General features: G+C 66.0%; 1 protein-coding gene across 2 annotated transcripts; it reads right to left on the reverse strand.

Moving 5' to 3' along the window:
* Window positions 1-816: 816 nt before the first annotated feature.
* On the reverse strand, window positions 817-9311 carry NOTUM (notum, palmitoleoyl-protein carboxylesterase). Of its 2 annotated transcripts, none has more exons than XM_078437989.1 (12): window positions 9204-9311; window positions 7611-7972; window positions 6446-6498; window positions 6270-6365; window positions 5743-5803; window positions 5243-5301; window positions 4768-4870; window positions 3863-4054; window positions 3618-3718; window positions 2928-3075; window positions 1723-1770; window positions 817-1491 (listed from the first exon to the last, which is right to left on the reverse strand). In XM_078437989.1, exons 2-12 carry the CDS (start codon window positions 7943-7945, stop codon window positions 1185-1187), a joined length of 1503 nt encoding a protein of 500 aa, XP_078294115.1. In that variant the 5' UTR covers window positions 7946-7972; window positions 9204-9311; the 3' UTR covers window positions 817-1184. The 2 variants fall into 2 exon arrangements, with proteins under 2 accessions (XP_078294115.1, XP_078294116.1); XM_078437990.2 differs by lacking the exon at window positions 9204-9311 and adding an exon at window positions 8832-9140.
* Window positions 9312-11502: the final 2191 nt, after the last annotated feature.

Here is an 11502-nt window from a genome sequence, read left to right on the forward strand (position 1 = left end):
CTGGGGTGCCCGAAGCAGGGAGTGCCCGGCTCCCCTCAGTAAGCCCTCTGGGCTCTTTGCCCCCCCTCCCCCCCCCCCGCCCCGCGCGAGGTGACGTCTGTCGTCCAGCCCGAGGCGACAGGAACACCACTGGTACACAGCTCTGTGGGCCTCAGACACGGTGTGTGGTGAAAACAGAGGCCACAACAGAGGGTGTGCGTGCGTGCGTTTGCTGGGGTGCAGGGTCCCCGGGACCACCCACGGGAAGACTACCCCTGTGTTCTGGGAGGCAGGGTGGGGGCTGGGCCCAGCGGGTTCCGCCTGGGAATCTGCATCTTGGCGTGTGCACGGGTGACCTCATAAGAACCAATAATGCAGTGCAAGCTTTTAAGAACGCTTTAGCTGGATAGGGAGTGTTTTTCCGGGGTGAGACAGTTTGGAAATGAGATTGCTGGGGGTGGTGTGTTGCCTAAGGGGCAGGTGCCCCGCCAAGCACTCTGAGTGGCCTCGGTGCGCGCCGTGTGAACGTCCCCGGACGGGAAAACAGAGACATGGGAGCTGTGATTGCCATGTTGGAGTCTCACCTGTGCTGTGCCCGTGACTGGTATTTGCTGAGTGGACGAACAGGACACGAGGTGGGGTCCGTGCCCCCCACGAAGGGGTCAGAGGTCAGGGCTCCCTATGGCCCCCGCCCCCAGTATCCCTGCTGCCCTGGGGATGGGGGAGGGGGTGTGAAACGGGCAAAGTGCCCATTCAAATAAACACGCCTGCAGGGGGAGGCTCTTTTGTTATCTTTTTTTTCATTATTTAAAAAAAATATGTTACAAAACAATATCATTAATCATATATTTCTTATTTTCCTTTTTTAAAAAATTAAAGTAATAAAAAAGTCATTTTATAAAATAATACAAAAGGCCAGGAGAGGCTGAGGCTGGGGCTGGGCCAGCGGGCTGGAACCCGGCGCCTCGGGCTCCCCAGCGAGGGCAGGCGGGAGGCAGGGCTGGGGCTGGAGGGCAGGTCCACGGTCTCCCCTGGCTGGGTCCCCCCCCTCCCAAGGCAGTGGTAGAGGGGCAGCGAAGGCTGCTGGGAGGATGGCCAGGGCCCTGTCTGTCCTAGGAGGGGCAGGAGAGGCCAGGCAGGTGGCCCTGGGGTGGGGAGCCCGTGGCGGCGGCCGGCCCTCAGTGCCAGCTCCCGGGGCGGGACCCCTAGCTGCCGCTGCTCAGCATCCCCAGCAGTTTACTGGGCTCCAGGCCCTGCTGCTGCGCCACGGTCTGCACGTCAAAGCCCATGTGCATGAGGAACTGGGCCACGTTCATCTCCTGCCCCGTGAACTGGTCCCGGATGGTGGGGCAGGAGGGGTTGCAGTGGGGCCAGGGGCAGCTGTCCACCAGGTGGACGGGGCAGCCCTTCAGGGGGGCTTTGCCGGCCTTGTGGCTGTCGTGCAGGCTTCTGTCCCAGCAGTGCAGCGCCCGCGGCAGCGAGGTCCCCTTCACCTGGACGTCCGTCCAGTGGCTGCAGACAGAAATCCAGGTGGGGCTCGCTCGGCATTGCTACCACCGGAGGCGGGCTGACTCTGAATTCTTGCCACACAGCCGGTTGTGTAAGCGGCATCGGAAGCCCGAGACGGAAGCCCTTCATGCAGAGCCAGAGAAGGCAGGTGGCGGCCAGGTGGGGGGGTGGGGCTGTGGACGTTTGGAGCGAGAGCCAGGGATGCGATCTTATCCAGGGCATGGGGACACTGACCTTCGGATGATGATCTCGTGGGAGAGGCAGGCGGGGGCGAAGCTGGCCCTGTTGGGGAGCAGACGGTCAGCTCACAGAGAGCACCTCCAGCATCTTCCCACCCCGGTGCCCGCAGGTCCTGACGCTCCAGCCCACCCCCCTGGGCACCTCTCTCTGGCTCCCACCTCCTTCCTGTACCTACTGCTCTGGACCAGGCCTTGTCCCCACCGACCCATGGGCTCCCCTACAAACCCTTGTCTCTTTCTGCCTCCAAACCCGGCACAAAGTTCACCCCTTCCAGGCACGGCCCCTGGGCCATGGTGGGATGCTGACCCGGACAGGTGAATATTTTGCTTTGTTCGTTTGTTTAATAGGCTTCATCTCTAGATTCACATTAAATTTTTTTTTTTAACGTTTATTTATTTTTGAGACAGAGAGAGACAGAGCATGAACGGGGGAGGGGCAGAGAGAGGGAGACACAGAATCCGAAGCAGGCTCCTGGCTCTGAGCCGTCAGCCCAGAGCCCGACGCGGGGCTCGAACCCACGGACCGCGAGATCGTGACCTGAGCTGAAGTCGGACGCTTAACCGACCGAGCCACCCAGGCGCCCCTCTAGGTTCACATTAAAATTGAGTGGAAGGTATGGAGATTTCTCACACACCCCCTGCCCCCACACCTACAGCCTCCCCCATTATCGGCATCCCCCACCAGATGGCGTGTCCGTCACAACTGACGAACCTTCAGTGACACACAGCTATCGCCAGAGTCCAGAGCCACGGTGCACTCTCGTGCTGGACATCGTAAGGGTTTGCACAAACGGATGCTGACGTGTGTCCATATCACGGTCTCACACCGAGTAGTCTCACTGTCCTAGGAATCCCCTGTGTCTGTGCATCCCTCCCCCTTTTCCCAACTCCGTCCTTGGTACCGAATGAGCTTTTTACGGACCCCGCAGTTCTGCCTTTTCTGGGATGTCACAGAGTTGGAATCATACGTTATGTGGCCTTTCTCGGACTGGCTTCCTTCTCTTGGTTACGTGCGTTTACGTTTCCTCCACGTCTTTTCATGGGTCAGAAGCTCATTTCTGTTCAGCACCGGGCAATACCCCTGCTCGCAAGGCCGCTTCCTGTTTTGCCATCTGTGAGGCCGCTATCTTTACGTCAAATGGTTTACCGCCTACCTAGAGGGGCGGGAGTGGGGTGGGGTGGGGTGGGCAGGACACTCACGGCACATCCTTGAGCGTGTTTCGAAGCTCGCGGCCCAGGTTCTGGATGTACAGCCACTGGCCCTCCTGCACCGGCTGTCCCGTGAGATGCACGTTGTCCACAGTCAGCTGGGCCTCATCAAACAGCCACTGCACCACGAACACGGGGCCTGGGGGGCACAGCTCAGCTGGGCCTTGCCTCGACACTCTACCCTCCACCCCGGGCTAAGGGCCGCTGAGGTCCAGCCAGCTCCACAGCAGGCTCACGGGCCCTTGGAGTGCTGGCTACCGGCCCCCTCACAGTGTGCTTGTCTGAAGAAGTACCTTGTTACCTCCCCCACCAACCTTGGCCTGGCTCCCAGGGTGTGCACTGTGACCACAACTTGGTGGTGGTGTCCCTTCAAGTGGGGGACTGAGGAGGGACGGCCGAGGCCCACCGAGGGCGGCACTAGGATTCAGCTGCCAAGCACATTCCTAACTGTGACTGTGGACAGGGTGACCCACTGTCCTGGTCGGCCTGGGACCGAGTGCACTTTCAGTGCTGAGACCAGGCAAGTCCCAGGCAAACCTGGACGGCTCAGTTCCCCCGCCCCCATGTGGGTGGCCTGCGGTCTCTGCACCCAGCTCTAGACTCCAGGCTGGAGGAAGCCTAGACCCACACCCCCTGCTCCCCACCCTGCCCCGCGAGTCCCGCCCGCAGCCGGCCCCTCACAGCGCAGGGTCGGGTAGACTTTGTAGCCAAAGAAGCAGTTCCACTCCTCGCCGTCCTTGAACTGGTGCCGACAGCGCTCCGGGACCACCCCGTTCCAGTACCTGCGCCAGGGCTGGGGGTCAGGCAGCCCCGCCCCGCCCCGCCCCGCCCCGGCACCTCCCCCCCCCCCCCCCCCCCCGCAAGCCCAGCCCCAGGCCCTCCGCCCCCGAGCCGGCGAGCCCAGGAGGCACCCCGGGGTCTGGCACCTGATGCCGCGGCGTATGGCCTCCGTGGGCGCGCACGTGACGGTGTCGACGCAGTCGGTTCGGCGGTACTGCTTGTTGTCCAGGAACCAGCCCGAATCAGCCAGGCCCCGCACCTGGATGGCCGGGTAGCCCAGCTCCTCCAGCTGCTCGGCCACGCGGTCCACGTTCAGCAGCACCCCCGTGCCCCCCGCGCTGGGGAGGAGGCAGTACGTGAGGCCGGGTGGCCGCGGTGGGGCGCTCGCCTCCCCCGAGCCCGCCCTGCCCCAGCCTAGGCCCGAGAAGGGGCCGGGATCCTGATGCTTCCCAGCTGCCAACACGCTCCGTGTTCCATGTTCGTGTGCAAGACCCACAGGCCTTTGGGGGTCACGGAGGCACAGGAGGGGCTGGCAGAGCTCCCGACACTGAGCTAAGTGGCAGGTCACCCGCTTCCTCCCCCTCCTCTCTCCCTTCCTCTGTCTCTGACTCGGTTTCCTTATCTGAAAACGAAGACAAAACATGTGGCCTCCGACCCCCTCAGGTATTCTACCGATGTCCTCGGGGCCCTGCATGCCTGCAGGGGTGCAGCCACCAGGCGTGATCCCGCTTGCAGGGACCCGAGGCCTTGGAGAAGGTACACCGGTCCACAGCTAGCCCCTAACCGACTACCTAGGCTACCGTCATCCAAGGCTTCCCTGGCATCCAGCAACCTCGGAGTCCAGAAGCATCCTCCGGAAAGCTTCCAGCTACACAGCACTGTGGAGCGGAACCCCTGCGACGCTCCAGTAACACAGACCCTCCTAGGTGCCCTCCCAGGCCTGGGGAGGCGTGAGCTCCCTGGAGCCCAAGGCGCGGCCCCTCCTTGCCCTCCACACCTCTAATCCCGCCACACCCCCTGCACACACAGGCCCCCGCCCTGCCTGGCCCACCTGCTCCCTGCCAGCAGCAGCACCTTGGCCCCGCTCAGCCCTTTGCCCAAGAGCTCTCGGACCACCTCCTGGATGATGAGGGCACCCATGAAGGCATACTCGTCTGCAAGGAGGAGGACCGTGGCTTCAACGGGGGGCCCGGACAGGAGCAAGGCCTCCCAGCGCCAGGTTGGAAGGAGGAAGAATTCTAGCTGGGGGTCTGGAGGTCCTTCCGGGGGATAGGGTCAGGGGCTGAGGTGAACTGAAGGGAGGTTGTCAGGTGCGTGAGAGATGGGGCCCCTCCCTCCCCAGGGGACACGCAGGAGTGAGGACCTCCGAAGGGGCCAAGCCAGCCCTGGACAACAGGCAGTGGGTGCTTGGGGCAGGCATCCCGGGACACACGGTCAGAGGATTAGAAGGAGTTACAAAACAGGGGCCCTGTCCTTCCTGCCGTGTCCTTCGGGGCAGAGAACAGAAGTTACAGCAAGGGACTCACTCTTCTCAGACTTGGATGAAGCTCCACTCCAGACATCGCTGGAGCAGTAGGGGATGAAGCTGTGACAACGGACGGTGTGAGTTTGCCATAGTCCTCTGCTGCCCAAGGCCCTCAGGAAGGACCCCTCCCCAGGAAGGGTCCCGAGGACAGGACCGCCTGGGAAAAACCTCTCGGAGGACAAGATCCTCCCAAGGACAGGACCTCCTGGGAAGGACTCCCCACAAAAGGAAGGACCCTCCCCAGGGAGGAACACCCCCCATGGGACTCCCCTGGAAAGAACCCCCCCCCCCCACCCAAGGACAGGAATCCCTCATAGGTAGGAACCCTCAGGGAGAATCTCCCCAGGAAGGACCCTCCAGGTGGGACCCGCCCCCAGGAAGGACCCCCCCCCCCCAGGAAAGACCCTCCCCAGGGAGGAACACCCCCCATGGGACTCGCCAAGAAAGAACCCCTCCCAGAAGGACCTCCCCCCAGGGAAGGACCCTTCTGCTCCCTCTTACACCATGTTGGCATTCCACCAGTGGGGGTTTTCCTCTGGCTGGGAGGACAGGATCCCTGTGCCTGTGGTGTCGGAGGGCAGAGGCAGTGGGTCTTTCTGTTGGGAAGGGGTGTGTGGGGATGGGAGCTACGGGAATGTGTGGGGGGTGGGGGATCCTACTTGGCCACGACAAGGGAGGTAGGCCAGACTAGCCATCTGGACGTGACCCCCGACCTCCACCACCCAGCACTGGCTGCTGTGACCTAGGGATGAGGGGTGTAGAAGCAGCCATAGTAAGCCCCCTCCCCCCGCCTCTGGAGATTACCTGTGGAACAGAGTGAAGGATGATAGGTGGGTGCCCCCTGACCTTAGGAGGGTGGGAGAACTGGGGGGTGGGCGCGGTGGGGGCTTTCCTAGGGCTCTAGGGAGTGAGGAGGGCAAGGGTTCTTCCAGAACTTGGAACTGTCAGCCCTACCCTACCCTGCCCTACCCCTCAGGCGGGAGCTGGGGTGGGGGGTGGGGTGAGGGGGGGATCGGCGACTTGCTGACCTGTGCGGGTGCGCGGCCAGTCTCTGGAGCTCATGAGGCGCCGCATGGTGTCATAGCGGGAGTCGCAGTTCTCCCGGTTGAAGCAGTACCAGCCACCTGCGGGCACAGCCACCATGTCAGGGCCCGCACGCCCAGGGGCCTCCGCCCTCCTCGCCGCCTCGGCTCCGGGGACGCACCTTCCAGAAAAAGGAGCCACCGCCGACTGCCCTTGGATTCCTTCAGGTAGTAGCTGCAAGGAGGGGGAGGGGGACGGGCGGAGCGGGTGGTCAGCTGGGGCCCGCAAGGACCCAGCTCTGGGGAGGAAAGGGTCGTTCCACCTGTCGCCCGGCGCACGCGCCGGCCGCACGGGGGCGCCAGCGGCCAGGCCCCGCGGAGCGCGCGCGGCCCCGCCAGCGGTGGCGGGTCCCGGGAGGTGGCGCTCGTGGGGCGGGAAGGGCCTCGAGGGGCTGTGTGGTCCGTGGAAAATCCCCACGGCCCGCCCCGCGCGGGACCCGCTGTAACCTCGGCGCCGGCGGCGGGGCGCGGGGAGGGGTGGGGGCGGTCTTGCTGGGCTCGGGATCTCCCGGGACCCGCAGTGGTGCTTGGAGACCGAAAAGCACCCTCTCTAGAGGAGCGTGCACGTGGGGCGGGGGCCCTGGGACCGCCAGGAAGGCGTGGAAGGGCGCGAGTACCACCGAGGCCCGACCTAACGTCCGGTCCTCGGGCTGTCGACTTAGCTGAGGGTGTGGGGGCCCCGACCCCTCCTCAACCCTCAGCCTCACATCCTTCCTTCGTATACATCGGGGCTGGACAGGGGTGAATGCCGCAGCCCAGGTCCTTCGGTCCCACCTGCGCCCCTTCCCCGTCCCTCTGGCTGGCTGGGATCTCAGGTAGTCCCGGCAGCAGCAGGGGGCGGACAGGGTCGCTGTGGAGCTGGGGTGGGGGTGGGGTACCGCAGGACTCTCCCCGTCCCGCTGCGTCGCCTCCTGCTGCTGGAGCCAGGGTCATCTCCCCGCCCAGAGACCGAAGGACGCGAGCAGCGGGGCAGGGCACCGGTGGCCGAGGGGTCAGTGCCCGGCCTGGCCAGAGGCCAGCTCTCCGAGCGCTGCCCCCACCCCACCCCACCCCACCCCACCCCACCCCCGCTGCGGGTGCCCGCCCCGGGTCCTCCGCAGGGCCAGCTCCTCTGCGAGCCCGACGGGAGCCCTCTTACCCCCCACCCCGAGGAGGGGGGGCGGGCGACCAGCGCCGAGACTCCGTGCGTCCGAGGGGGGCACGGAGGCGGATGGCGGCCGAGCCCGGCGGGGCGGCCTGCAGGGGCGCGCCGGTCGGGGCGGGCGGGCGGGCGGGCGCAGGCCTTACCCGGCGGGGCTGCCGTCGTTGCAGGTCACCGACGTGTTGAGCAGGAGGTGCAGGCGCAGGTCCTCGTTGAGCTGCTGAGCCGAGCAGGGGTACAGGGACTGGGCCAGGCTTTTGACCTGCGCCATGAAGCTGTCCATGTTGCCCTCCACGGCGGTGAAGTCCAGCGGGAAGCTCTCCACCGGCTGCCCGGCCGCGGGTGCCGCCTCGGCACGAGGCGGGGAGGGCGGCGGGGGCGGCTGCTGGCCGCGGCGCCGCCAGGTCTTCCTGCCCTCGCCGCCCCCGGCCCAGTGCAGCAGGCCCAGCAGCAGCAGCAGCACGCGCACCCCTCGGCCCATGGCCGCGCCGCTCGGGCCCGCGGCCACCTGCGGAGAGCGGGCGGCCTTGAGGCGGCGGCGGCGGGGGTGGGGGCGCCGGGCCGGGGGCGCCGGGGCCGCGGGGCGCCGGCCGCGCCTGCTCGCCCGACCGGCTGCCCGCGCCGGGCCCGGCGGAGGAAGCGCGGGCGGCTCGGCGTCGAGGCTCGGGGGGCCGGGCGCCGTCGGCCTGGGCTGCTCGGGCTCCGCGCGCGGCCGGCGAGGGCAGCGCAGGGTCTGGGTGCGCTGGCTCCGGCCCGCGCCAATGAGCGGCGGGGGCCGAGCCTGGGCGTAGTTTGCGGGGGCCGCGGCGGCCCGGGTGCCCGCGCGTTAGATGTGCCGCCGCCGCCGCCGCCCGGCTCGGCGGAGGGGGAGGGGGCCGCGCTCGCTCTTTTCTTGGCGGAGGCATCGCCTTTTCTTCCCAAACCGCAAGCCTGACGGAGGGGCCTGGCCTACCCCGCCGCGGCCGCCGGAGGCGCTCCCGGCCCGGCTCCGTGGGGGGCAGCGCGGCCCCCGCGGTCCCCGGCAGCTCCATTCCCCCCGCGGCCGGCCCGGCGCCGCCGCCGCCGCCCCCACCCCCACCCCCGCCCCGGGGAGGCTGGAAGGGGCGGCGGGGGCCGAGGGGAGGGGGGACGCCACGGGCAGGAGCGGGGCTTTTCCGCGCCGGGACTCCGCCTGCCGCGCAGGGGCCGGGCCCGACGGGCCTGGGGGCGCAGGGCGGGCGCGCTCACCTGAGCCGCCGGGGTCCCCCCTCACCCTGCTGCCCAGGCCCGGAGCCGCCGGCGGGCGACCGGGGCCCCGGTCCGCACCCCACCCCCACCCCCACCCCCTCCCACCGCCCGTCCCGAACGCGCCCGAGCCCCGCGCTCACCGCGGCCGGCCCCGCGGCCCCGGCTCCTCGGCGTCGCTCGCCCTGCGCCAGCCCGCTGGGACGCCGGCTCGGCTGCGCTCCCCCTCTGGCGCTGGCGCGGAGCCGCCCGGGACTTTTATCCAGCGGGGCCCCCGGGATCAAAGCGACGGCGGACACAGGGCCCCGCGCCGAGGGGCCGGCAGCAGCGGCGCCGGGGCCTCCAGGAGGAGCGGACAGGTGTGGCGCGGGGCCCCGGCGCCCTCGGCGACCTGCGGGGAGGCACCGGGCGTCCCGGCACGGCGCCACGGGGGAGTCGCCCGATCCTGCGCCCGGATGGACGGATTCTGGGCGGCCCTGGGAGGCAGTGGGGCCAGAAGGGGCGCTGCCACTTACCGAGGTCGGCGGGCCTCGGGGTGGGGTCCTGGATCCTCCCTGCGTGAGCCCTGGCTGAGTGCTCCACGCGAGGACCCCCAAGAACCTTTCCGTGCCCCAGCCGCCACTGGGAGATGGGGAGGGGAAGGGGCGAGGATCGATGAGCCGCCGGCTCGGTCTCCCCTCAGTGACCCCCCCCCCCCATGCGGCCCAGTCTGTCTGGCCCATCACCTCACCTTCCCAGCGCACCTCACCGAAGACAGAAGGAGATTCTTTCTCAGAAATCAAAACGGGGTGTGTGTGGGGGGGGCAGGTGTTTGCTTAGGAGGCTTCTACGGGTGGGTGGGGAGAAAAAAAAACGTTTCTTCACCCTCCACACCCACAAAGTGCTGTGGACTGCTTTAGTAGACCTTTTCTCCTTTCCCCTCCCATCTACAGTCCAGCGGATGCCATCATGCCCATTTTAAAGATAGGGAACAGGCCTTGCCTTTGGGGACAGGGGTCCAGAACTGGGTTGCGGGGGGGCTTCCTGAGTCCGTCTCCTAATTCAGGGCAACGGGGAGGCTGTGTTCACACCCCCCCCCCCCGGGAGGCACCTGCAGCCCCTCCTGGGGCAGGAGATTAGAGGCTGCCACCCCACCCCAGCCCCCCTGGATTGCTGCTGGCCCCACTGCTCTCTGTCCTTCTCACCAGGCCCGAGGCTGAGTGCTGAGCTGTACACACAGCAGGCAGCTCTGGCTGGGCTCTCAGGAAGACCAAACAGGGCCCCTGAGAGCTGGTGTTGGGGCACTCGAGGGATGTGAGGCGTGTAATGGAACCCTCAAAGCCTAAGATGAGTCTTAGGGGCCCCAGAGGTTGGCCTGGGCTGGAGTCATTCAGCTAAGAGAGGGCAGGCTGTGTGATAAGCACGGGTCCTCCCCACGGGCACCTTCAGGGAAGCTGTGTACCCATTTTCCAGATGAGGGGGACTGAGGCTCAGAGAAGCTCACAGACGTGCCGAGAGCGAGCTCTGTTCACTCAAAAATCCACACTGGCCGTCCCACCCCCACGTGGTTGGGTCAGTTTAAAGGCTTGGGACTGGCCGGCCAGAGGTGGTAGCTTCGCACAGATTCCATCCAGAGGGATTCCACCTTCCCGCCCCCGCTGACCTAGGTATTGGGGACAACCTGCCTGGGAGCCCCCTACCTCTAGGAGCCCATTACTCCAAGTCCCAGGCGGGGAAGGTCGGCTTCCAGCTGGGTGGCATCATCGGGTTGGGTCGTGCCCCACACTGACCCGGCTCTGAGCCGTTTCCTGGCTGGGAGATCCAGGGCAGGACCTGTGACCTCTCTCTGTGCCTCCGTTTCCTCTTCTTTAAAGTGGGGTAATGACCGTACCTCTATTAGAGCTTCTCTTGTGGGATTATGGGAGCCCATGCGTGAAAGTGCTCAGCACGGTGGGCGGCCAGGACGGCAGTGGTGATTGCCAATGAAATTCCGGGACGAGGGGAGAGCATGAATGTTGTGCTCGCCGGTGTTTGCCGTAATGCGTTTTAGCCTGCACGTTGAACCAAAATGAGTTCTTGTTTTGGTTTATTCGACATAACTAGCAGAAGTGAAAAGCTTTCCCCAGAACGTTCCTGCCCGTCTGTCTGTCTGTGTCTCCGCCTTCGCCATTCCTGCTCCGTGCGACCCTGACCTGTCGTGGCAGTTGGCTGTGACACACTGACTCTGTCCTCTCCCTGCCGGCCCCCGAGGGGCCAGCTGTACCTTCTGCGCCCCAGACTCCCGCGCTCAGAGTTTGCAGCTCCTGCACTCTGCCGGGTCCTCCCAGGCCAGCCGGCCCTTCAGGCTGCCCAGCGCTGGGCCTCCGCTTCCAGGCAGACGCACCCGGCCCCGAGGCCACGGAGGAGGGCAGACCCTCGGCTGAGAAGCAACGGGTCAGATACCGCCTCACAGCCAGGAGGATGGGCCGCGGTCAGAAACACGGGAAAGGACAGGCATTGGCCGGGGACGCATGGAGGACGTGTGTGCGCCGCTGGCGGGAACGTAAAATGGGGCAGCCGCTGCGGGAGACGGTTTGGTGGCTCCTCGGTGGGTTAAACGGAATTATCGTGTGATCTAGCCATCCCATGCCCAGGTATAGTCTCAAAACAATTGAAAACAGGTGTCCCAACAAAAGCCTGTATGGCACCGTCCGTGGCACCAGTACGTACAGTCGTCAAAAGGTGGAAAACCCGGACGTCCATCCACAAGTGAACGGATGGACAAAACGTGGTCTATACCATTCAGACATAAAAAGGAAGCATTGACACGTGCTTCGTAATGAGTGAATCTTAGCA

This window comes from Panthera onca, chromosome E1, assembly GCF_046562875.1.
Source record: "Panthera onca isolate mPanOnc1 chromosome E1, mPanOnc1 haplotype 2, whole genome shotgun sequence".
NCBI classification, from domain to species: domain Eukaryota; kingdom Metazoa; phylum Chordata; class Mammalia; order Carnivora; family Felidae; genus Panthera; species Panthera onca.

Bases quoted from the DNA above. Each gene is read 5' to 3' on its own strand.
- NOTUM (XM_078437989.1), bottom strand. From the start codon at position 7,945: ATGGGCCGAGGGGTGCGCGTGCTGCTGCTGCTGCTGGGCCTGCTGCAC. The intron at 5,804-6,269 runs GTCAGCAAGTCG...CCGACACCACAG, and splicing joins CTGGCCGCGCACCCGCACAG to GCACAGGGATCCTGTCCTCC. The intron at 1,771-2,927 runs GTGAGTGTCCTG...GCTCCCCAACAG, and splicing joins AACACGCTCAAGGATGTGCC to GGCCAGCTTCGCCCCCGCCT.